The following is a 25,646-nucleotide window of genomic DNA, read 5'->3' as shown; positions in this document are numbered from 1 at the left end:
ACTTCTTAAGTATAGGTTTAATGAATGCTTCTTTTGTCTGAAATTAATGAGAATTGTAGAATATATTACTACTTACTGGGGGGAAAAAAGGCTTCTTGAGATCCAAATAAGTGCTTAACCTATTTTAAGGATATGGACTATACACTGAAAAAATTTCATTCCTCAGCTACTGATCATATGGAGATCTACTTCAGTTTTTTTCGAGTGCATACTATAAAGCTAAGTACTATCATTATAATTTCTTCAATAATTGCAGCTTAATCCTATTGTAATGATAATTGAAACATCTTTCAATCAAGAAACAAAAAAGTTTATAAACATTCAATTGCTAATTCTTTCAACTTTTTTTGTGAGGACAGTTAACGGTTTACCTATACAGATACTCTCACCTAAAGACTCCATACCTGAACAGAACAGAAAAGAATATTAATTCTTGTTTCCTCAAATATCAGGCTTGATTAATATTTTTAAAGTATAAAAGTCTTCTGAAAATCACTTATAAAACATATTCACTGCTTATAAAGGAATATCTCTATATATTTTTGTGTACAGATATATGTATATATATAGAGAGAGAGAGATACACACATATATTCACACACACTCAGCTTGATCAAAATGAAAAAAAAAATGGACTATACAATGGGGAAACAAGTTTTTAAAACTATGATTTTTAGGGATCTTCACAACAGAAAAAATACACAATTGGTGTCTATAGACAATTTTTTTCCCTAGTGATTACTAGGAAATCGCTTTCTTTTAACTTTGGTATTTCTTTTTAATTAATGTTCTCATTGTAGGTAGACGCTAGGGAGGAGGAATTTTTGTATTTCTTCTTAAGGCTGCTATTGACTTCGTAGGACCAGGAGCAGTTGTGTTGGAAGATCTTTTAGAAAACCTTGCCCTTGCAGGTGATGACTCTTGGTCATTTACCCACCTTACCTCAGATCAGAAAGGGCTCCGTGGTTTAGACATTTTAACACAGGAAAAAATCTCACCATCAGAAGGCTGAGCGATTGATGTAGATACGTCTAGTTATCACATAGTGGTATTACTTTGAATGCAAGCACCATGAGGGCAGGGATTTTTGACCCTTGTTTTCCTTGCTATTGTAGCCCCAGCACCTAAATGGTGTCTGACATTAGTAGCTGATCAATAAATATTTGTTGCATGAAAACATAGAATCTGCAGGGGAGCCCTAAATATGAAGAATGTTCTTTTTATATGTTAAAGCAATAATGAGAAAAACGCTAATGATATCCCCAAAGCAACATCAGTCATATTTAAGACATGCTGTGAGAGTGCCATAAAACTGAAGATAGGCAATTATTATATCAGATTGTATTATAAAGGGGAAAAGGAGAATGCTGTAAATTATGCATAACAAGCGGTATGCCACCCCTGTGGAAAAGGTATGGAACTTTTTGTTTGTGAGCATTTATGAAAGGGATACACCAGAAACAGAGAGAGAGCTTCAGTTTGTGAAATGGCAGATAAATAAAAACTCACTGATTGAATCTCTAGGCTGCTGGGTAAGGAAAAGGTAGGCATGTGAAAAAAATCACACTAGCCTTATAAACCATATGAAATAATTTTCTTAGGAAATGGATTAAACTGTTTGGCTGATTAACTTACCATAAGGAAAGGAGAAATGAACTGTGAGAGCTGTTTCTGATGATATTTAATAATATGTAGAGTTTCTCTGTCCTAGGCAGTTCAATCCTGTTGTCGATAACTCGAATAAAGATGTACATGGCATTCTTACAAAAGCCATAGATTTTATAAAACTGAGAATAACTATAAATATGGTGGGTGATGAAATAAGGATCCAACATGATTTTTTAATGTGTGGTGTGCTAGATATTTTCTCCTGGTTCCTATAAAGTTACTCTTCATCATTTTCTATCATGCTTTGCACCCCAGCGAGATCTATATCTAAGGACTGTATCATCCTGGGCTGCACTGGCTTCCTCACTTCCAGTTGAGTTTGTCCAATTAAAGTCACAGGAAAGAGACTGGAAGATGGGATGAAAGAGAAGTCCAGGTGAGTATTTCCAGGGCTCCCTCCCTGTCAGGCAGTGGCTATGTGCCTCTGCCTAAGTTTGCTGCTCTTATCCAGCAGTCCTTCTCCATGGCTACAGCTCTCCAGTGTTCTGGTAACCTCTCTCCATCCTACAGGTTGTGGTGGCTTTCTTCAGTTGCAAGACCTAAAGGCTTCCTTCCCTATCTTGAATATTCCCTAACTCTGTCCACACCTTTGTAAATAGGCCTTTTATTAAATTCTCTTTAATTCCTTTTTGAGTATGGCATCTTTCCCCTCATATTTAAAATTCTATTTAGGTTGGGGGGAAGAAAAAAATGAGTACAACTGGAGATGTGGGGAATAGAAGCAGGAGTTATAGTTAATTGCAAGTGTAATATAAGACTGTCAGTAATGTGATGAGACCCCTGAGAAAGCATAAAACTTTGAGTTGCCCCAGTGCAGCTGTCAGAAGCCAGAACAAAAGAAGCATGTTCACATAAATTAAGTCTAGTGTGTACTCTGTTCTGTGCCCCTGGTCTATTTGTCTCCTGTTGCATAAAAGCCATACTATTTGAATGACACTAGCTGCCGTTAGAGGCATCTGCAGAGCTTGTCTTTTTAGTGGTGGGGGTGGGGAGAATGCGCCTCATTCCTCAGTAGTTATCTGCCTCCCTAGCCAAAGCACCCACATCCCTGTTTTAACCAGTGCCCGAAGGCCTCTACTGCTAATTCTTCAGCACACGTGAGTGAGGAGGAGCTGGCCAAATGCCTGTCTCAGCCCCCACCCTCCATACCCAGCCCTCACCACCATACTCCTTCCCTGTAGTCTCCGAACTTAGAGCAATTCTGGACTGACTCCATCATAATAGTAGTCCTAATTATACAGGATTTGAGCTGTGGTTCCTTTCACCTCTAATCCCACATACTTATCTTTCAGAAATCTCTCAAAATTTCTACCCCATTGATGACATTGTTTCTTGTTTTCCTGTGCTCTTGAACGTTTATATTGATCTATCTTTTCAGTCATTTCTAAGGGAGTCAGTTTATCAGATGAGGCTGCCAGCTTCACCCACCTCAGTGACTACTATACTTTTACTACCATAATAGTAACTAACACTTGTTGAGAACTATGTGCCAAGCACAGGGCTAAAAGATTAGCTTACATTATCTCATTTCATCTTTAGAACAACTCTATGAAGAGGCCTAGAGAAGTTAATCTGCCCAAATAAGCAGTGGAGTAGAAACTTAAATTAAGACCACCTGACTTCAGAGCTTAGGCTCTTATTTCAGAAAAGCATGTGTTTGCTTTTGTACAAGGTATATAGAAACGAATCTCTTGGGGTGAGACATTAGCTGTTTTCATTTACCCCTCAGAGTTCACAAAGTTGCATTAGCAGTAACTACAAATATTATTAAGTTAATTCACAAATTTAGTAGAAGAACTCAACTGTGGAAAGAGGGGAGTGGAAACTCAGTGCAAGCAATGAAAGCAATTTCCTCTCCTGCTGGAACGATATACAAGTGGGAAGAGTGGGTGAAAACCTAAGAACAATAATAGCAAATTGCACTATTTGTGTGCTTTTTTTTTAAAACTTTGAAGGATTCATCACTCTGTAGATAAGAAGCATAAATAAAATCAGGTTATTGTGTTTATATTCTTACACTGAGCATAGAATTAGACTATCAAAAAATATTCCTACAATATTAATTGCCACTTGAGCTTTTATGATCATAATCTGCATGATTGTAACATAGCTTGACTTGCTGTTAGAAATACTCCACAAGGAAAATTATTAAAATACCTGAGTGTAAATTACAGGCTAGACAGTCTGAGTCCATCAGGAGAGATAAACCACGTAATAATTTGGACTGGGAAAGTTTAATATAAAGGTTCATTAACTATAATAGGATTGGAGTAATGAGGGATTGATTAGAAAGGAAGAAGCGCTCTGAACAATATAGGAAGAGCAGCCACCACCCCTGGGGATGTGTGTTCAAAGAAGAAGATTCTCAGGGTTGGAATCTGGATCTTGTTGTAGAGAGAAGCCATGGCTTACTGGATGGCAGAGATATGATAGAACCTTCTGGAAATCCACCCTCTAGGATGCCAGGTAAAGCTGTTGACAGGAAGGTTCCTCACTGTAGGCCCTCTGCTACAAGACCACTATCCAGGAAAGCTGCTGGCTGCCAGATGCTGTAGGAGCCTAGTGCTGAGAAGCCTGACTCTGAGGCCCAGGTAGCGGGGAAGCTATAAGCACCATAGGCCGTAGGCCATAGGAGCCTGGCCGCCAGGAGGCTGTCCATACAGCAGGAGCCTGCCTAGAGAGCACAGCAGAGCCGAGTACAATGGCTCCTTCCTCCTGACAGGGCCCTCCCACACACAGCGCCTTCACTGACAAAGCTCAACAGCACACCAGCTGTCAAATGAAAAATATTTCAATTACCCATCTTCCTTTTCTGGGATGCAATGAAGAGTGAATTTGGAGCTGAGATAGTAACTTGGTAACTGGCATGTGTAAGCCATTATTCTTTCATAGCTTGAGTGAAAGCAAAATACCATGTACTGAATATTCTTGCTGGTTGTTTGATCAGCTTCTTAATTTCTGAATAATTTTCTACCAAAATTATTTCTATCAGAATTCTATCAGAATTGCATTTCTATCAGAAATGTAAAAAGACACTTGTAGGATCCTATGTGGATCCTGTTTCAGACCTCTTACTCCCTACCGTCACCTTCATGCACTGTCAGACGTGGCTGCAAATGTACAACGTGGTTCATTGCCAGAGCATGAACTGTGATCTGCAGTGGGTACCATTAAGCTGGCACAACAACATGCATCAGTTTTTTTTTTTTCCCCTTCCTACCCCTCTCCCTCCCTTTAACTCTAACAAGCAATTTTTGAATGCCCGTTATGGGGTACACAGTAATATAGATTTTAAAAAATAGTAAAAATCTCTGCCCTCATGGTGAGCCTAAGTTTGGATGGGAAAAACAACAAAATAACTAAATATATACAGGTTGGGTGATAATTAGGGCTATGCCATAAATAAAACAGGAAGGGTGGATGTAAGTGTTAGAGATGGGGCAATCTGAAATAAGGTGGTCAGGGAAGGCTTTACTAAGAAAGGAAATCTCAGTTTAATCTGAGAGTAATTCAGCATCTTCTCTTGACTTAATTAAAGGACTAGGATATTCTATTGAACTTTCACTGCCAATTCATCCACAGTAATTCCAGTTACAAGATCTGATTTTAACTTTTAATTTCTTGAAGTGGCTGGAGCATCAAATCTCCATAGGCTTTAATTTTTATTCCAAAATATGTAATTTTGTGGCTTGCCAACAGACTTTTTGATCCAGAGTTTCACAGCAAATAAGTGTTAAGTCTTTTAAAACCAATAATCTCAAAGAAGTAAAGATATTAACAGGGGAAATAGTAAATTTATTATTTTTATTAAAGTATATCAATACCTAGAAACAATAAAGGGTTCATTATAAATATGGATACAAAACAGTAAGTCAAAGCTTCACTTATAGAAAAGTTTAACTATAAGGTTTTTTTTCTAAGTATGCCAATAGAAACAGACCATAAATTTGTTAACTGTAAATGCCATTGTATGTATCCTAAGAATACAAAACTTTAAAATTTTCTGGTTTAAATTCATAAATAACTGCAGGGTGACTAACTATGTTCAGAATCCTTTGGGCAGAAAAATCAACTATTTAGAGTCACCTGGAAAAATCAAATAATTGTGCTGCATTTTGGGTTTTTTTTTTAACGTATTATGGTTTTGTTTATAAAATTGTTAATTTGTTAATTCACTGGGTAAGGGTATAAGAGAATACTCTGATTTATACTTGTTACATTCCAGAATCTTTAGAGAAATTACCTTTGAGGGGGACCTTCTATATACACTTGAACCATTTGAGTTACTAATAATAATGTTGACCAGTTCAGAAGGTTTCCTCACCACTACTGGAATTATCAATCAGAATCAAAGTAGGTTCCCTAGGTTACACACACACACAAATTCAAAGTGCTATCTATATTCATATGTTTCAATCAAGATTCAATAGAGAAGAAGGGATGCAAAAGTAAAACTGCATTAACAGTCTGAAATACTACACTCCATTTCCTCTGAAATCTTTGAGTTAGTATAATAGTCCAAATTTTGTTCAATAGGATCCAAGAAAATATTTACTTCATTTTCCAAAAATCTAACTTTTTCTTGGGTCTTCAATTCAAATTATACGTAATCACAAACCTACATGTATTAAAGCATAAAGTTTGCAAACATTTAAAGATATTAACCCAAAATAAGTAGGTTATTTATTTATTTATCAATCAATCATACGTTTCAGTATCTTGGTTCTGCTCATCTTTTTCAGATTGCTAGAGAGGCCCTACATTTCTTTTCAATGTTTAAAAACAAATGATAATTTGCACTTCCTCATACCTTTAAAAAATGGCAGGAAAATCTATTTTTAAATAGAGGCAAAGCTTCACTGAAGTATTTTTTCCACTCCCTCAAAACAGATCTATATTTAGTACACATGGGTTTTAAATTTACAATATGTGAGTTAGAGGCTCATAATGATAAAGGTCCTTTTTATAAATGGCTAAATATGACAGAGTGACATATCCATGGGAAGTGCAATAAACATGCTGAATGTGTGACCAATCATTGCCTTACATAGTACCCCTAATTTAAAAGACTAAATTACATTCACTGATTTATTTTAGATACCGCAAACTATTATCATTTAAGAGAAAACAAAATTGATGCTCAAAGCACTTATGATACAGAAGACATGTGTTTGCATTATAACCAGGTCACTACAGGCAACAGCTAAGCATACAAACTACAGACATAGTTAATATACTATCCGTAAGGATTAAGTTCTTTTTAAGGCTTCATGTTCACAACATTTAATGGCTGAAAACTAAATAGCAATAGCAAATGTATTAAAATAAATGCTTTCATATGACTGAAAAAGTTTCACCCAGCAAACCCTCAGCAATATTGACCATAATGACGACATTATACATCAGTCTCATATATAAGAAGATTCTGTCTGCCTTGTTAGGCTTCAAACAGCTCACCGTAGGTTGATTACATTTATGCTGCTTCTCAGCAGAAGCAAAGTTCATAGCTTTGCATAGGATGGAATCTTGTCAGACTATAAGCAATCTTGAAACATAATTTGCTTTTATCACTTCTGTTTTTTGCTCCTGACAGCATAAGAAAGCCTGCTTTCTCAAATGCATAGATGTGCTCAATGTGCACTTCCCAACTTACATATAAGAAAATGCTTGCTCTCTATAATGTATGTTTAATAAGAGCTCAGGACTTTCTTAATAAAATCTAGAGGAGAATGGTATTTTTTAAGTCATGAAAGTCTACTTGAAAGCTGTTAAATAAATTCTCTCTTAATTATTATAATTAATTTTAAGTACATTTTATTCTAAATAATTCAAAGAATATCTTTAAGCAAATTCATAATGTACAGAGTTCAACCTTGCCAATATGGAGACTTAATAAAAAAAAGAAACCATTCAAAGCCTCTAGCCAGAAATAAAATTGTAAATGATTTTAGACTTTCTAAAAACATATTTAAAATCTCTTACAAAACCATAATCCTTCTTTCCTTAAAAACGTGTTCCCTAGTGAAATACTGAACTAGAAAACAGATCATTAAGGGGGAGGAGGGTATAGCTCAATAGTAGAGTGTGTGCTTAGCATGCACAGGGTCCTGGGTTCAACCCCTAATACCTCCATTAAATAAGTAAATAATAAATAAACCTAATTACCTCCCCCCCTCCAAAAAAAAAAATCATTAATCAAAACACCAAATCATTAAAAAATGACTTTTCAGTATAAAACATTTTCCCACAGATCCAAGGAGATCAGAAAGTTATGACATGGGACCCCAAAATAGAATGCTAGAGACCCAGAATAAAAAGCACACAATGTAAGAGACTAGGTCACCTAATTAAAGAATCATAAGCTCACAATAATGTATGAGAGAAGAGCTATAAAAAAAACTTAAAAAATAAACACAAGGAATATAATTAAATTATAAAAATCAAAATGAAATGTGGGTACATTTTCATAAAAGGACATAAAAATTTAGTGAATATTGTAACCACTACATAACTATTGTGTAAACCTTCAGATCTTGGTTACCTCTTTGGGGAGGTTTACAGTATTGCTTTTTAATCTTAAATTCTTTACAAAGAAATTTACCTCCCTCTGAAATAGTTAAGTGGAGTAGCACTGTAGCACTTCAAGTTTTTTCCTTCATGGAAATAGTTGCTGGAATACAAAAATACCAAAAGTTTTAATCAACCAATTTAATCTTTCCATGCTTTAATATTGATTTTAAATTTAAAACTTTTCTTTCCACAGAAATTAATTGTTATTTTCCCTTAGCAAATCAAAGAAGCACCTAATCACATATTATTATACCAAAGCGAACAGGATATAATTGAATATTTATTTATACACTAGCTCGAGACAATCAATTGACCTCCATTTCCACTTGAAAAAACCAAGAGAAAAGGAAATTTGTATTAGTCTACTCTCCAAAAGAGGGGAGAGGTGGCTAAAGAGACCAACTCCGAAATTACCATTGTCCATCATCTGCTAGAATGTAATTCATGAACTGTTGTCCCTTCTAATTCCTGTATTTTGTCACACTTGGTGCTTTCGTTGCCCTCTTGATACCTACGCAGCTGCTCCAGGAAGCCAGCATTTGGACATATGGAAGGCCTTGCATTTTTCACCAAAGAAAAAGCACTGGTAAATGAGATTTCTTCAGAATTCATCAGGAAGCCTATTACAATGGCAGCAGCCCTGGAAACTCCTGCATTACAATGAACAAGAACCACTCCATCCTATAATAAAATCAAACAAAAATCTTCACTGTTTGTTTAATATTATTAAATCAACCATATATTCTTACACTACTTAAAATTATAAAATAAAAATGTTCATTTTACAATTTATTTGATTCAAGTCATTCAGTCATCAAAATACAATTCATTGTAGGGAATGAGTGGAAAAAACAATCAACCAATACTTTTTCTTCCCACTTCCCAGGATTGAAATGCTTTGATGATGCACTTGGAATTCTGAAATAGTATCTTTTATTAAACTGAAGTAAAATCTAGTAAAGTACACATAAAAGCCCAGTAACTTAGTAGCCACATGTCTATAACTAAGAGAAAAATCACAGGAAAAATATGTGGAAATATAAATAAAACCATAGTCATAAACTAAACAGAAAGCTCGAGAAATTCTAGGTAGACATAGTGCTCCCATAAAGAAACTAGTATCACTGGCTTAGAAATCTTTGTGTAAAATGATTAGCAAGGAAGAAATGTTCTTCCCTTGGATATATTTTATTCTGGAGGGAAGTGGCTTAAAAAATAGTGAAACTTATGAGGTAGTAAAATGGTGGCACAAATAGCTCATGACAATGTGAAGTGGAAAAGGTAATTAGACACCAACATGAGGCCAATAAATGAAAAAGGTTTCAGGTAACTTGCAAATGATACTTTACAAGTGAAAAGAGACACAGTGCAAGACCAATGCTGATGGGGATAAAATTGCATTAATAGTGAATGTAATAGATCTGATGGATCAGCACTGATACAGGCTGGCTTATCTCAGGCCTTTAAAAAGTTAATGACCTAAATGCAACGTAGTGAATGGTGAGCACACCCTACAGAACTAGGCATTTGAGCTACTTCATTTCTTGATTCTTCTTTTACAACATAAGAAAGATAGGAACAGGGAAAGGGGAAAAAACCTTACAACTGAAAACTCTCTGCCCAAAGCATACATTAACAATACTATGTTTCTGGCTTATTGGATTGTTTTATTTTTACAAGGCAGTTTTCTTAGATTCATAGATTGGCTGCAAGATTCCTTTCCTAGATCTATTGTAGCCAATTTGCAAGTGCATCTCATTTCAGTAAATGCAGGTGATTCCCAAGAAAACCAGCTAATTATTTTGAAAATGTTCATATCAAAAAGACAATTTCTATTGCTTGCTTATATTTATACTTAATTTCTGAGTCATTTCCAGATATTAACTGTTTCTGTACAAGAAAAGCAAAACACAAATATTCACTATACATATAAAGAACTTTTCTCACTTTGTACACTAGCTTTTTTATGAAACTTAAGACATTTTAAAATCATATTACAGTAACCAATGAAAACAATTAATGAACTTCTTTTAACTCAGAACAAATTAGATACTCCAAAGAAACCTGGAATCATAAGCTTAATAAAAGATGCCTTTCAGTGTTCCTTTTAATGTTTCCTGACTGCATACTAGTCAGCTGTATTTTATGACCATACATATGCTTTTGAAAATTAAATGATTTATTTTCAGTTTTATACACTGTGCATTCAGTTTCAGCTAATGTTTAACGTTAGTATTTTCTTCCCTCTTACATTCTTTATGTAACAGCTACTTTTCTGTTGGTTTCTACAGCCCCTGAATTTACCTATTTACCTTTTATTATTCCTTGGGTATCATATTGTCCTTGAAAGTATTTCCAGCAGAACTATTGGCTTCATATTCTCTTTCCAGAACTCCAAGTAGTGACAGTTGAATAATTTACAAAGCAGTTGTTTCTTCTGCACTTGCTATTGTCCTCTACTTGGAAAGTCTCTATTCCTCTCCTTGGTCCAGCTAACTCTGGCTTCTGTTCTAGGAAGCCTGCCTCTTTCTGAGATGAGGGCAGGAGGAGTACCTTAGCCAGCTTTGTATGTCGAGTACTCAGAGCAATGTTGGCACATAGTAGGTATTCCAGAAATGTTTGCTAAGTGAATAAATTAATTTTGTTCTGCATTTCTGAGAAAACATTCTCTTAAAAAAAATCACCATTTTGCTATAAGCAGATAGGAGTTACGTTGCAGTATTTCCAATTTACCTAGCTTGCTTTGTTCTCATGTAGTTATGAACAGTCTTTCAATTAGACTGTCAGCTCTTTGAGGGCAGCAATATGCATTCTTCACATCTTTTCAGAATAAGTAATTCATATTTTTTGACATATTAACTGAGTTAAGTTCAGGTCTTTTTTAAAGTGAGTCTTTTGATATATAGAAAAACACATTAAAATGCTAACAACGGTTATATCTAAACTGTGGAAGTGGGTGATCCTAATTTTTACTTATCTGTATTTTCCAATTTTTCTACAATGTTATAAATGACTTACATCATGTTTTTTAAATCACATCTTATAAATAATAAACATGGAATATCAAATATACATTTTCATACTAACAAACAAAACCTTGTGTACATAAAAAAAGGGGGCCAAGTAAATATTCCTCAAAGAACTCTCGAGGCTATGGAGGTTCCCTTACTACTTCCCTCTCATGCATATTTCTGTCCCTTTGGGCATACACCTGACAAATAATGCATTAGGCAGAGACAGAAGAAGGCGGAGAAACCAAACACAGTTTTGCAAGTACAGAGGGAAATAAGGAAAGACATGGGAAAATGGAAGACATTCCATCTGGCAGCTGTATGTAAAAGATGAAAACTACAAACTAGGGCCTAGAAAGGTAGTTTTGAAATATGCAACTCACTGAGTATGACATCTAATAATATTTGCATATATATTAGGCAGTATCATGAAGGGATCTCTTTTAGAAAAAAAATGAATGAAGACGATTCAAGAATTCTATTGCTAAAACTAAATCTATATTAAACTAAACCATAAAGAGTTTTCAGGGTAAGGAAATATTGGCTGAGGCTAAGATTCCAGTATAAAACCTAAGGCTTGGTAATTTAGAATGTACTATGGAATTCTAATACGTCTTGTAGTAGAGTCATCTTATGCAGATTCTCCTGATACCATCCCCTCCCGGATCCTCAGTTTGCTCCGCTTCAGCTGCTACTTCTGTGGCTGACTGCTTCCTTGAGGCCCACCAAGTTTTGCTCGCCTAAGAATGCCTGACTCTTCCCCCACCGGCAGTCTTTGCCTGGACAGGCTCATCCCGAGTTCTGGGTTCTCTTCGTGCTTCTAAACTTGGATGGCAAGTCCCATCACAGGGCCTGGGGCTTGGCTCCAAGGTGACTGCTGAAGGAGTTATCACCTGGAATTGCAGGGTTAGTTACCTCTCCGTGGGGAAACTTTTTCGCCAGTGGGAAACAGGGGTTGACAGAGAGCCAGGCAGATAAATTCTCTCTCTTCTCTCCCTTCCCAAATCTGTATGGAGGTGCAGTTTTGTTGTACTCCCTGCCCAGAGATGTACCACCCTGCTGAGCACCCAGCTATTTCACTGTCAGCTCCTTTTGAAGCTGTGCTCAGCAGGGTAAGCACTTCATCTTACACTGCTGCTCATCCTTTCCCGACCACTTCCCTTTCTTCTCACTCTCACTGCACCTCTCAAATGAAGCATCAGCTCTTAATCCTTGCCTCAGGTTCTGTTTTTTGGGAAACCTAAGCTAAGGACCATTTTAATTAACTTTCCACTTTTTACTTGCAACATATACATATCTTCTGACACAGATATGAATATGGATGATGTCTGCACTTTTCCTTTACCATCTAAGGCATATCCTGTATCTCCTTAGAAAAGCAGGTAATACAGAAACTTTATCACTTTTATCTTATCACTATTAGCTGGCACACTGGAATGCGACAATCTAGAGACTTTAAGATTTTTCACAAGGGGACAGACTAGCCAATATTAGGTTTTGAATCAGAAAATCTCTGCCTTTTCTTTCATCCAAATGTCTGCTATTAAATAAGACTGAATAGTTTTATATTTTCCTAGTAATCTAAAGGAAGGTATCTAGGACAGTGCTGGGCACATACGGCACTCAACAAATATTACTAAATGAAGAGAAGGAAGGGAGAGGGAGGCAGAAAGGAAAGGTGATAAGGTAGAAGGGAATCACTAGAATTTAATTAAGCTGAATTCTAATATTAACTGTTATTAACTGTCAGGTGCTCCAAGACAGTTAACTTTTCTCTGTAAGTGCTTCTGCATTTCCATCTGTTTATCTCAACGTAAATTTTATAAGACCTATACGCTGACTAAAAATGATGTCATTTCAAGGTATAATTTTTGGTAACAGCCAACCTAGAAGCCCTGCCTGTCAGAGTGTTGACTTGGATACAATACCAAGATTGAATTACTGTATTGTCTGTAGGTCGTCTAAAGTCAGAGAACCAATGGACAGCTTCTGACAAACATTTTCATGCAATCTCAGTAAAGCAATATACATTTACTCCTCAGAATGCCCTAGAGTTCTATTGTTAAAAATGCATAGATTCACAATGACTACCTTAGCCACAAAGATGAATACATATTGATCTTCATAAATACAGTAAGAGGACTAGATCAGCCTGTCCCACAGTTCACCTGATTCCCTTGCAAACTGGTCAGAGGGCAGGTGGTTATAAGCCATCTAAGGAAGTCTAAGTACATATATACTGAGGAAAATTCTATAAGTGGAAAATTTTAAATCCTAACATTTCTCAGGAAGGCATAAGATGAAAAATTAAAGTTAAAAGTAAATATCTCATTGAAAAAAAGCAATTGGAGAACTAAAGAGTTGTAGGAATTAATGAAATATTATTAAAGGGGAAATTTCATAATGGTTCTCTACATACTCATTACATGAAGAATTGGATAGAGAAAGAATTGGATAGTGGACTCACTTAAATTTCTGCTTTTGAAGAACTGTGGATTGAAACAAAACTTACCTTCAATTTTGCTTGTTCAATAAATTCAAAACATTCTGGAAAATAAGACAGGATATTGGTTTCAGGCAAATCCAATATAGAAATACTCTTATATATAAAGTCACCAAGGAAAGCATTTTCAACTCCACATGCAACATTGAGAATATGAGTCACCTTAAAGAGAAAAAAAAAGATGATTTTTTTAAAAATTCTCATTAATTAGGTTAATTAAACAGAGACTGAGATGTTAAGATCTGTAACAAGAACAAACAATTTAAGCATGACTCACTTGAATAACACTTCCTTCAGGAAGCCCTTTCTGATTACCTCATCCCTTACCAGAAGTGCTATTTCTATATACTTCCCTGGCACCCTCTACATGCCCTCATATAGCCCTTATCACTCAGGGATTGTGTGTCTGCATCACTGTACTAGAAACTCCATGAGGGTAGGGGCCATGTTTGGCTTACTCACTATTGTAAGTAAACATTGTGAGTGAGCGGTACCCTTAGCATAGAAAGTACTTAAAATATTTGTTGGAATAATCAATGAATGTCCATACTAAAAAACTTAATTAAGAGAAATGAATCAGTAGCCTACAACTTCCCTTTCAATAATTATTTCCCCATTTTCCTTTTGCATTCTTTGCAAGTATAAATGTTCTCAAGTGTGGCTGCACATCAGAACCACCCAGCAAGCTTTTAAAAAATATCAGTGCCACAGGGTCTCAAACCCAGAAATTCTGAAGAATTAGTCTGGCTGGAAGAAGGGATGGTTATAAAAATATTTTCTTTTAAATGGTACACATAAGCAACCTCCCACTCCATCTATGCATTCGAGCCCCTTTCTTAGAGTCCACCAAGCAAATGGAAGGAGTCATGTGGAAAGTCCATTAAGAGAATTCAAAGGCTAAATGGATCAAAAATTACATCCTTCACAATTATTTTTTGAACTGGTTCAAAATCAAAACATTATTAAAAAAGAAACATTAAGAAGTCTTGCTCTCACTATGTCCCTCTCCACTCCATTATCTCCCACCCTAATGGTAACCACCTTTGCTATTTTCTTGTATATTCTTTTAGAGTCTCTTTATGCAAATATTTTATTTACTCCCTTTCTTTCACAAAGGTAGCACCTCGGGGTTCTTTTCTCCCATTTAAAAATGTCCTGGAGATCTTTTCATATCAGTATTTAGAGACCCCTTTTTGAGTTCTTTTTAAAAGCTATATAGTATTCTGTCATGTGTGTGTACTATCGTTCATTTAATCAATTCCCTACTGATGGAAATGTGGGTTGTTACCAATAATTTGCTATTATAAACAATACAACAGTAAATAACTTGGAACACTTAATGTTACACTTGGTTTTCTATCCTCCATTGTGCTTTATCTGGCGCACACCAGGCACTCATTAATAAAGCATCTACTATTACCGTATCTAAACATTAAAATGAAATTCCTATAGGCATTTCTGAAATGATCCTCCACAAGAGAATTTCTATTAGTTATTGCACTTAACTTAAATCCTAAGATACCTCTTTCGAATGCACCATGCATTTAAATCAATAATTTGGTTTTGCAGCATCCTTAAATTTTCCTAGAAATTCAGCTGCTCAGCTTGCTTTTCCTTCTTCCAAGCATCTAACAGGGTCATATGTACAGAGACAGAACAATCTTTTAAACAGCAGCTTGGTTCACATCATCAGGATGAAAGTGAATTTGAACTAGTGCAGCATAAGAAAGACTAGATAATGAAACACTTGCCAATGAAAACACTTATCAGTTTTTCTAATTTTCATTTTTACTCTGAGAAATATTAATTTATTCACATAAGCAAGACTCTAAAACTTGTTCTACTTATGTTAAAATATTGATCTAAGAGGGTTCCTATTAGGAAATACAGTCATTCTCATATCCTTATTAAATACAGGCCACTATCTCTTATTGTCACGCAGTTATTATTACAACAAAACAAGGAGAGTCTGGTTTAAACACAAATAAGTGCACTGACAAGTAAACATATCAAATTAGTTAACAAATTGGTTAGTAGTTATTTCCTTGGAGAAATTAATTGCAAGCGTTGATCACATAAAATTCTCAGCCTCAATTCAATTACATTTTTTCCTTAGAGCTGTGGGCAGCAAAGATAAGTCAGACAAGATCTCTAATTCCCTAGAAGTTTGCTAAATAACAGAGGAGGGGAAAACATGTTCACTAACAGTAATGACACAAAGTAGAGGTGTTTGCAAATGATGTGACTGACAAGGGCTTAATCTCCAGAGTAAATGAACAGCTCATACAACTTAATAACAAAAAAACAAACAACTCAATCCAAAAATCAGCAGAAGACCTAAACAAGCAATTCTCCAATGAAGACATACAAATGGCCAACAGGCACATGAAAAAATGCTCAGTATCACTAATTATCAGAGAAATGCAAATCAAAACTATAATGAGGTATCACCTCACACCAGTCAGAATGGCCATCATTCAAAAGTCCACAAATGACAAATGCTGGAGAGAGTGGAGAAAAGGGAACCCTCCTACACTGCTGGTGGGAATGCAGTTTGGTGCAGCCCTTATGGAAAACAGTATGGAGATTCCTTAAAAAACTAAAAACAGACTTACCATATGATCCAGCAATCCCACTCCTAGGCATATATCCAGAGGGAACTCTAATTCAAAAAGATACATGCACCCCAGTATTCATAGCAGCACTATATAAAATAGTGAAGACATGGAAACAACCTAAATGCCCATGAACAGATGACTAGATAAAGAAGTTGTGGTATATTTCTACAACAGAATACTACTCAGCCATAAAAAAGAATTAAATAATGCCATTTGCAGCAATATGGATGGACCTGGAGATTGTCATTCTAAGTGAAGTTGAAGTAAGCCAGAAATAGAAAGAAAAATACCATATGATATCACTTATATGTGGAATCTAAAAAAAAAAAAGACATAAATGAACTTATTTACAAAACAGAAACAGACTCACATAGAAAACAAACTTGTGGTTACTGGGGGAACAGGGGGTGGGAAGGGATAAATTGGGAGCTCAAGATTTGCAGATACTAACTACTACATATAAAATAGATAACAAGTTTTTAATGTATAGCATGGGGAACTATATTCAATATCTTATAGTAACCTATTATGAAAAAGAATATGAAAAGGAATAGATGTATGTATATGTATGATTGAAACATTATGCTGTACACCAGAAATTGACACAACATTGTAAACTGACTATACTTCAATTTTTAAAAATTTTTTTCAATTTTAAAAAGTAGAGCGTTAAGAGCTATAGAAGAAGAACAAAGTGTTATGGGACCAGATGGAAGGAACAAATTACTGAACTTTTCCCACCCTCCCCCAGAGCCTTCACGTTTGTTATTCTCTCAGCCTGAAGTGCTCTTTCCCTAATTTAAGCAAGGCTGACTCGCATAAGGTCTCAGTTGAAATGTAATACCCCCGACTGCCACTCCTCTCATTGCCTTGTTTCAATTCTTTCAGAGAACTTACTCTCAACTAAAAGTACATTTTAAGAGCAAGGACCTTACTGCTTGTTTATGTCTATGTCTCCTGCACCTAGAAAGGGGCCTAGCAGCCCATTTATGTCGTGGGTGAGCAGCATGGTTGCATTCTTTTGGCTACTTCCTGTTTGAAATCACTTCTTTTCCACTCTCCAGTAAAAATTCTTGCTCCCTGAGGTTCATACAGCTGATTATTCCATCTTCTACCCTGTGTTCCTTGGGCATCTCATCCCGTTTTCTGAGTCCTATCTCAAACACTACCAATCATGAGTGACGTCAATTTTCACTTAGGTTTAACAGGTCCCTGATTACCTCATCACCAATGACCTTCATCGCCACTCCCCTTCCATCACATTGCTTCAAGACCAATGTCCAGAACTGCTCCATCTGGGATACCACTAATTAAGGCATCCCATTCTTATCTTCCAGCTTTCACTCAGTTACTCCCCCTCCATCTCACAAGAACCATCAACTCCTTGATCTATTTTCTTCTCATCTATCAGCCTCTTTTGCCTTCACTTCCTTTGCTATTCAGCTTACAGTCCAGAGTCCACCTCCTCAGCACTTGTCTGGTAAAAGTTCCCTCTATACCCAGACCACTAAGCATTGCCAGAAAAAAGTCACACAAATTGCAGTTCAAGCTATGATTAATTCATGACAGCCAACCTCTCCTGAAACAGCAATGCTTAGCAACTGCATTTTCCTAGTAGGCTCTCTCTCATACCCTGTATCAGCTCTTTCAAACTTTCTCTACTCTCCTAATACCTTTCAACCTTACCATCTCTTCCTGACTCCCAGCAGATCACCTCAAGTACTACTTTACAGTAAAAAGAGAAGTTATCACATAGGAACCCTTACCATCAAATCTGACCATCAAACTTAATAACTTGGCCCACACCTGCATTCACCCTTTCCTTCTGCCTTCTGCCACACAGAAGATGATGTGCTCCCACATCCTTTATAAGGTCCAGTCCGATACCTGTGTTTGGGGTCACTCTGCTTCCTATGTTCTTGGCATCGCCCTCAAGCCACAATTCTTGCTTCCCTATACTTTCAATTCCTTCCTCTACCATCAGCTTTATTCATGCTCAAAACTCTCCCAACTTTCTGGTTTGATCCCATCACCTCTTCCCCCCTTCTTTGCTGCCATCATTTCCTCCACTTCTCAATCTTTTGAAAGCTAGCTTGGGCCTCCAATTTAAATGAAATTGTTCCCACTAAAGTCACTAACAACTTTGTTGTAAAGTCCAATTGATGTAATTTGGCCCCAATTGTACTTACACTTTTGCTGGCATCTGACACTGCTCTTTCCTCCACAAAACACTCTACTTTGGCTTCCGTATGCCACAATCTTATTTTTTTTCTTCACTTTCCTACAATCCCTTATAGTACCTTCTTTCCTACTGCAGATTCTTCTTCCTTTGACTGTTCCCTATAGGTTGGTATCACTCTGGGTTCTGCTGTGGGCCTTCTCTGCTTGCCTTTCCCCAGGTGATTTCATCTATTCCAAAAATTTGAATCACTACTTATAAGCTAAAGATTCCTGAATCTATAGTTTTACCTCTCTCCTAAACCTCAGACCCCATATACCCACACTGTCTAGTGAATAACTTTACCAAGATTATCCACATCATCTGAAATTTAAAATATTCAAAATTGAGCTCACTATTTTTCCTGCAAAATCTGCTCCCCCTACTTTGCTCCATATCTCATAGAATGACACCAACCCTACTAAGTAACCCAAGAAATCTGCATATCAGCTTTGACTCCTCCTCCTTCCTTAATTTTGTCCTCCCCCGACCCTGTCCCAAAGGTAATCAATCAGTAAATTGTGAGAATTCTACCCTCTTAAAAATCCCTGAAATCCATCCACCTCTCTCTACCCTGACTGAATCCTGATCTCAGCCACCATCATCTATTTTTAGATGGCCCCCCCAGCTTCATAGCTAGTCTCCCCATCTCTAGCTTGAGCAGCCCTCCAACCTGTTTCCCACACTGCCTCTAATGAGCTATCTTTCTAAAAGACAAATTTGATCCTGTTACTTTCCTTGATAAAGCCTTTCAATGGCTTTCCACTGTCTTTTATATCAATTTAAACAATTTACTCTGGCTTACATGGACTTTTGTGATCTGATCCATGCTTACATCTCCCACCTCATCTCCTGGTATGCTTCTTTCTTATACTCTCTATTCCAGGGTAACTAAACTTCTTTTCTGTCCCTGAACGCATCAGCCTTTCTCTTGCCTCTGGGCCTTCCACACCATTTCTTCTATCTGAACACTCTTCCGTCTGCTCCCTCCTCACCCTCTTCAAAACAAAACTTCAGTATCACTTCCTCCAAGAAGACCTTACTATCCCCAACCCAACCCAAACAAACACAGGTTAAGGGCATCATCCCCTGTGTTCTCCAAGAGCACCCTGCATGTGCCCATCAAAGCACACGATACACTGTACTGTAGCTGCTTATTTGTCTTCCTCTCTCTGCCCTTCAGATCATAAGCTTCATGTGAACAAGAATCCTTGTACTCCTTGAACCATAGCAATTCCATGACGCTGAAATAGTGCTTGACAAAACAGAAGATATCTAAACATTTTTTTTCAATATATATTGAAATAAGTAATAAATCACATTAGTTATATGGGGGAAGGTGGGAAGAGATGACATTGGGGGAAAAGTGGTACACGAGTTGAGACTCAAGGCATGGGTAGATATTGGACAAGAAGAGAAGAAGAGAAAGTCTATCCCACATAGAGGAACTACATAAGCAGAGGCAGGAAGATGTGGCTGCAAAGTCAGGTTCATGAGGATACATGAAGGGAGACTGAGAGAATATAAAACTGGAAAGGTGGACTACAGATTCACATATTTGAATTACGTGTGATAATTTTTGCAACTTTATTAAAGTAATAGCCAAATCTTACCGATTAAACTCTGAAATGCACCAATACAGTTTTTCCTAAACAAGTTTAACAATTAAAATACTTCCTATATATGGTGTCAGACGTGAAGCATTTCTTTTTACCTTGTGCTTTTTCAGTGTCTCCAGATCATGAGCAACATCTTGTGATCCTATAATAAATAAAACATATCACCTTGAACATAAAAAGTCATCCTCACTTTTTATCCAACTTTTGCAACAATTCTGTGAGGTATTTCTCTTAAGAAATACAACTTGGGAGGACCTCAGTCCAACCTTCTGGAAGATAATTCAGGAATATTCATCAAAAAATATTCATCTTGTATACACTCCTGTATTCTGAAATCCCACTACTAGGATTTTTTCCTAAAAGTCCTGGATATTGCAAGGATTAACTATCAGGATGTTCATCACCATATCATTTGTAATACAAACAAAACAAAACAAAACAACCCAACCAAACCCAATAATACACGTTGGGTTTTATTAAAGATAGTATAATTATGTAGTGAAATATAAACAGTCCATAGTCATGAGAAATGTAGGATATTTATGGCATGGAAATAAATTCTCAATATATTAGGTGATAAAAGCAGGTTACAAAATATCAACCATTTTTGTAAAAACAAAAAAATATGTATATGTTTTAAAATGGATAGAAAGTTATAGGACAAAATGTTAACAGTAGGATTATGCGTAGTTTTTTTTCTTTATGCTCATTTGTACTTTTGACAACAAGTATCTATTTCTTTTGTAACTTAAAAAAGACACCCAAAAAATGATTTAGTGCCAGCTGGCCTGGTAACACACCCAGTAGCTTAGAACAAACACTACTGGTTTACAGAATTCCACCCACATTCTTGTACCACCACTAGGGCTGAGCCCTTTCACAGTTTCTTCCTGTCAAAGTTGGCTTTCCAGATCTCCCACACTTGGTAAGTAACTTGACTCTAGTTAATAAGCAAGTTGATAGAGGAGAATAGCTAGTTAAAATAAAGTGAGTTACACAGCTGGAAAAATAGTGCAGTTATTATTTAAAGACTTCAAGTATTTTACTTTCCTGAATTAGATTCCATTTCCATAAACAATATTTTTCTTACCTTACCTATCTGGGAAATTTGCCAGCTTCTATACTGTGATTTTAGGTAGCTGGAAGGCCAGCAAGTATGCTGGTTGGCTTACAATCTTTTGATAATACGAAGCTTACAGGCTCTTACTGAGTCTACATTTGATTTTATTCTACTTAAAAGTTAGCCTATCAAAATATTAACATTTTTTAAAGCTGGATGGTGGATATGTAATTGTCTGTTATAGTGTAGTCTGTAATTTTTATACATTTGAAATACTTCATAATCAAAATAATTTCTCAGTTTCCGTAGGAAGTCCTATTCATCTCCAGGAGCGAAAAATGGTTCAAATAAGTTAAATGAAATTTGGTGGTTTAATATGCATATTATCTTTTAAATAATAATCCTACTCTGTCTACTTCTTAAAACAGCAGAAGAATGAAACATGTACGAATGAACTTCTTTTTTTAACCCTAAACTGTCATTATTATATTTATCAAAGCTAGATGTCTCCATCATTTCTATTAAATACACACACACCAAACAGAACAGGTCACTTATATTCCAGAGTTGGCTGTTATAATTTGAAAGTAACTTCCAGAATATGAATATACTGATACAAATTTAGTATTCTTGAGACAAAAAAGCAACTTGCATGTTCTACCTTTTTAAAGAATAAGAAAATTATATGAGATTTAATAGTGTGAGGAATAATTTGTCAGCACAAATGGACTTCAGGTAATTGGCTTGTGTGTTTCATTTAATATTTGGTAGTATTCAGTTCATGTTAATTCTCTCTAAATTCTAGATATAGACATTAGCTTTTCCAAATACATGTATGTATAAGCATGAGCGGGACACTGTACTGTACACCAGAAGTTGACACATTGTAATCAACTGTACTTCAATAAAAAAAAATTAGCTTTTCTCCAATTTTAAATAGTTGCCTTGTGTTGCAGTCTTGTGTTAAACTTCTATTAGAAAAATACTTTTCATTAAATAAATGCTGTAAATCATTAAAACAATGTGTTATTTAAACCTTTGTTTTGAAACAGTAGAATCTTATCCTTTTATAAACGATCTTAAATAAGATTTTAAAACAAATGTCAATTAAGAATGTTACGAATTTAACAGTGGCAACATGAATCTATAACTGTGTTAAACTTCATAGAACTAAATAGCAAATCAATTTTAACTGTATGATAATTTTTTAAATAACAAAAAAAAGATTTGATGAATAGGACCACAACTAAACAAAGAAGTATAATAATAATAATAGAAGTAATAATAATTATTATTATAATTCAGTTATATTTCACATTGATACTTACAAACCACTAATATTCATTACCTTAGCCAAGGATTATTATGGAACTATTACAGATAAAGTAACTGATTTAGAAAGTATATTACATGCTATTGGAGTTGGAACTTCCAGTAAGTTCAGTGTTTTGCAATCATAATATATGCATCATAAAAAAAATAGGCTACAGAAGATCTCCAGAATCCTATGTCTATTTTTTAAGAGATTTTCTCATAAAAATACCAAACATTGCATAATTCTGATGTAGCATGCATTAACTTACAAATCTCTATTTTCATCATCACAAAACAACCCAAGATATTTACTGAAACAAACCAAAAAAGATATTATTACATTACTGACAATGGACATAAATAATATTCCAAAGAGAAATGTTTCATTTGAGAAAATTTATAGGAGTGAAAATTCATAAATGAAGAGAAACAGGGGCCTAAATTACTGTACAGGTAAGGTAAAATAATATTTGTGAAAGAATTTTACAAAATAAAGAGCTATACAAATGTAATGTATTATCTGCCTCCTAAAGATATTAGGCTTCCTAGATACCAGATATCCTCTTTAGCCTTATAAAAGATCCCAAGATTTTCACCTAGAATTGAAGACAAGGTCTCAAAATGTCACCAGTTGGGCCTTAACAGAATGGATGTAACAAGTTTTAAGTGCACCTTTTTGCTACTTAAGAGGTAATGGAATTTTCCACTTTCACAAATCAAATTGAAGAAAAGTCCTAGTGATTTATTGTTGTAAAAATATAACTTGAAAAACCTGGGACAAAAAGACTCACTGATTAAGATCTTTCGTCAATCTGTTAGGTAGTTCAAAGGCCTATGTAAGATTTTTGAAATGCAGAAGCTTAGGTGAATTTATGAGCTAACTTAAAAAGACATTATATTTTTACAGCTTTCCTTTTTCTTTATTCCCCATCAAAAACAAATGTTAGTTTTGTATAGTGCTAGGTGGGCTTTGTTGCTTTGAAGAGATGAAGGAAGCTCTTTGAAGCAACTTAGAAACAACCCCTGCATCATTCAGTGGAAGAATTTTAGACGTAACCCTCCATAGGTCCCTCAGAATAAGGCACTTGTAACTGGGCAGAAAAAGGTTCCTCTACCTCTCAGAAGAAAGGAGGTTGTACCGGATGAATATCGCATTTCCTGGTCCAGAGCAGGGGGGGGTGGGGACCGGGACAGGACACTAGTTTCAGAAGTCCCTCCCAGCACTTTCCCAAGATCCTGGAAGGATTCCAATGCCCATTTGAGAACACTACCTGGATCAGCTCACTTTGAATAAGTTGAGATAAAAAAAAAATAACAAGCAAAGCTCATGAAGACTCTGAAAGGGTGAATGATATTTTAAAATTCTACCGTAATTATTTCAAACCATTATTACTATAGCCAAATAACCGAAAAATGTGCAGGGACAGATTTCCTTTCCTAGAACTGGCGTGCAAATCCTAAGTGAACCTTCTAGACTAGCTAAAGGACCCACTTAATTTGTCACTGGGCTGCAGAAATTAACTGGAGACTATTTAGTCAGTGAATTTAACGACAGATTATGTAACAATTTATATAATACATAATACAATAACTCGTGTGTACTGCAATTGATTTGTTTCAAAAAACTTTGGCAACAACCTCAGGACAACCCTATAAGATCATCAGATACTGTTACTTCAGCTTTACAGATGGTTTTTTGGAGGACCAGAGAGAATAAATGACTTAACACTAGCCCATCTGAAAGCCTGGACACGGAGACAGTCTATGGACAACGGAGAGCAGGAGTGTATCAGACCTGAGCTTGATGCCTAGCTCTGTTATTACTAGGTGCGTTACCTTGTGCAAGTTACTTAACCAATCTTAAATCCAGTTCCCATGTGTAAAATGGAGCCGATGATCCCTACTTCACAGAGTTTTGAAAAGGAATGAGATGCTGTGTGCACTTCACATAGTACCTTAAGTGTACTATGGCTATTTCTGACTCCCAGTTCACTGTTCTTTTCACTCAAGAGTGGCTTGGCTGCATAAATATTGACAAATCATCATCTTTATAAGTCTTAACTTCTGTATTCATAAATTTAAAAAAAATTGAAACCTACTTGAAAACATTGTTGATTATTTTTTAAAGAATACCATATCATATTCTTGCCAAAAAAACAGGCTTGCACTTTTATAACTGCTTCATTTGCTATTTGTGGCTTATGCTTCATGTAGGGAATCAGTATTTTCCATAATACAAGAATTCATAAACCATCAGACTCATAGCTATAAAATAACAACTCACCTTCTCCTTAACACTCTAAAAACAGACAACATGAACAGATGTGCCCACAGGAGGCATGCACTTCATATGGTTGGTAACAGCAGAGCAGGCAAACAAACACTTGTCTTTTCAAGTATTAACTTTTCTATAACTTGTCACTTATAGTGTTATTAATCTGATAATCGTTTAAGGCTGTATAATTTTATAATCCAAGAAAATACAACAGCAATGTGTTATCTTCCAAAGAATCTAGAAAAACAGGAAGAAAACTTTTCTAAAATTCACATACCAGGTGCTATGTGCAACGAGAATCTATGCTTCTTATGTACATAGTTATTAGGGAGAAAAGCGATAAAGTAATATGGTTAAAAGAATTCACTGACTTAGTGGCAAATCAGTATACTCACCCAGGAGCAACCATGGCTTAATAATGCCAATTTGCAGGTCCAAGCTAAGGTCCTGCACGTAACCACAACCTCCCCCATTGCTCGGCTCTACTTCTTCCACAACATGAATTCTGGCATCTTTCCACGTTTCTATAATTTTCTTTCCAGTTAGCGTTGTCACCCGGGTGCATTGCTTCCTGAGATTATTCCGAGAGAATGCTTTAATTTCCTGGTTAAGGGAGTGCATTACATGAGCAGTGACTAGGAACAAACACAGGCAAATCCAGCCAGCACAGTGAAGGGCCGAACGGCTCTTCCCTTAGTGTTCAGGTAACAAACACAGCCTCCTGTGTACACTGCCCCGCAGGTAACGGGAGCAGGCACACGCCAGCGGGCAGAGGGGATCAGCTCCGCTT

The 25,646-nt window shown here is 36.0% G+C and overlaps 1 protein-coding gene and 1 long non-coding RNA gene across 3 annotated transcripts in view; one reads left to right on the top strand and one right to left on the bottom strand.

The window, feature by feature from the left end:
* LOC116153064 (uncharacterized) overlaps positions 1 to 8,828 on the top strand; it is a 14,200-nt gene extending 5,372 nt beyond the window's left edge. The window contains exons 2-3 of the long non-coding RNA XR_004136762.2: positions 1,924 to 2,044; positions 8,758 to 8,828. This is a non-coding gene — a long non-coding RNA (uncharacterized LOC116153064). The remainder of the gene's footprint in view (positions 1 to 1,923; positions 2,045 to 8,757) is intronic.
* DUSP19 (dual specificity phosphatase 19) lies at positions 5,456 to 25,646 on the bottom strand. 2 transcript variants are annotated; one of them, XM_031451768.2, is made up of 5 exons: positions 25,252 to 25,646; positions 20,303 to 20,349; positions 13,762 to 13,914; positions 8,754 to 8,919; positions 5,456 to 8,338 (listed from the first exon to the last, which is right to left on the bottom strand). In XM_031451768.2, exons 1-5 carry the CDS (start codon positions 25,475 to 25,477, stop codon positions 8,310 to 8,312), a joined length of 621 nt encoding a protein of 206 aa, XP_031307628.1. In that variant the 5' UTR covers positions 25,478 to 25,646; the 3' UTR covers positions 5,456 to 8,309. The 2 variants fall into 2 exon arrangements, with proteins under 2 accessions (XP_031307628.1, XP_010989989.1); XM_010991687.3 differs by having other exon boundaries at positions 5,456 to 8,919.

Source organism: Camelus dromedarius, chromosome 4, assembly GCF_036321535.1.
Source record: "Camelus dromedarius isolate mCamDro1 chromosome 4, mCamDro1.pat, whole genome shotgun sequence".
NCBI lineage: Eukaryota > Metazoa > Chordata > Mammalia > Artiodactyla > Camelidae > Camelus > Camelus dromedarius.
Note: the sequence above shows the minus strand (reverse complement) of the source record. Positions and strands in the feature narration are given on the sequence as shown.

Coding starts and splice junctions, on each gene's coding strand:
- DUSP19 (XM_010991687.3), bottom strand. CDS start 25,477: ATGCACTCCCTTAACCAGGAAATTAAAGCATTCTCTCGGAATAATCTC. Junction 13,915..20,302: donor AGACACTGAAAAAGCACAAG/GTAAAAAGAAAT, acceptor TTTCTCTTTAAG/GTGACTCATATTCTCAATGT. Junction 8,920..13,761: donor TTGAACAAGCAAAATTGAAG/GTAAGTTTTGTT, acceptor ATTTTATTATAG/GATGGAGTGGTTCTTGTTCA.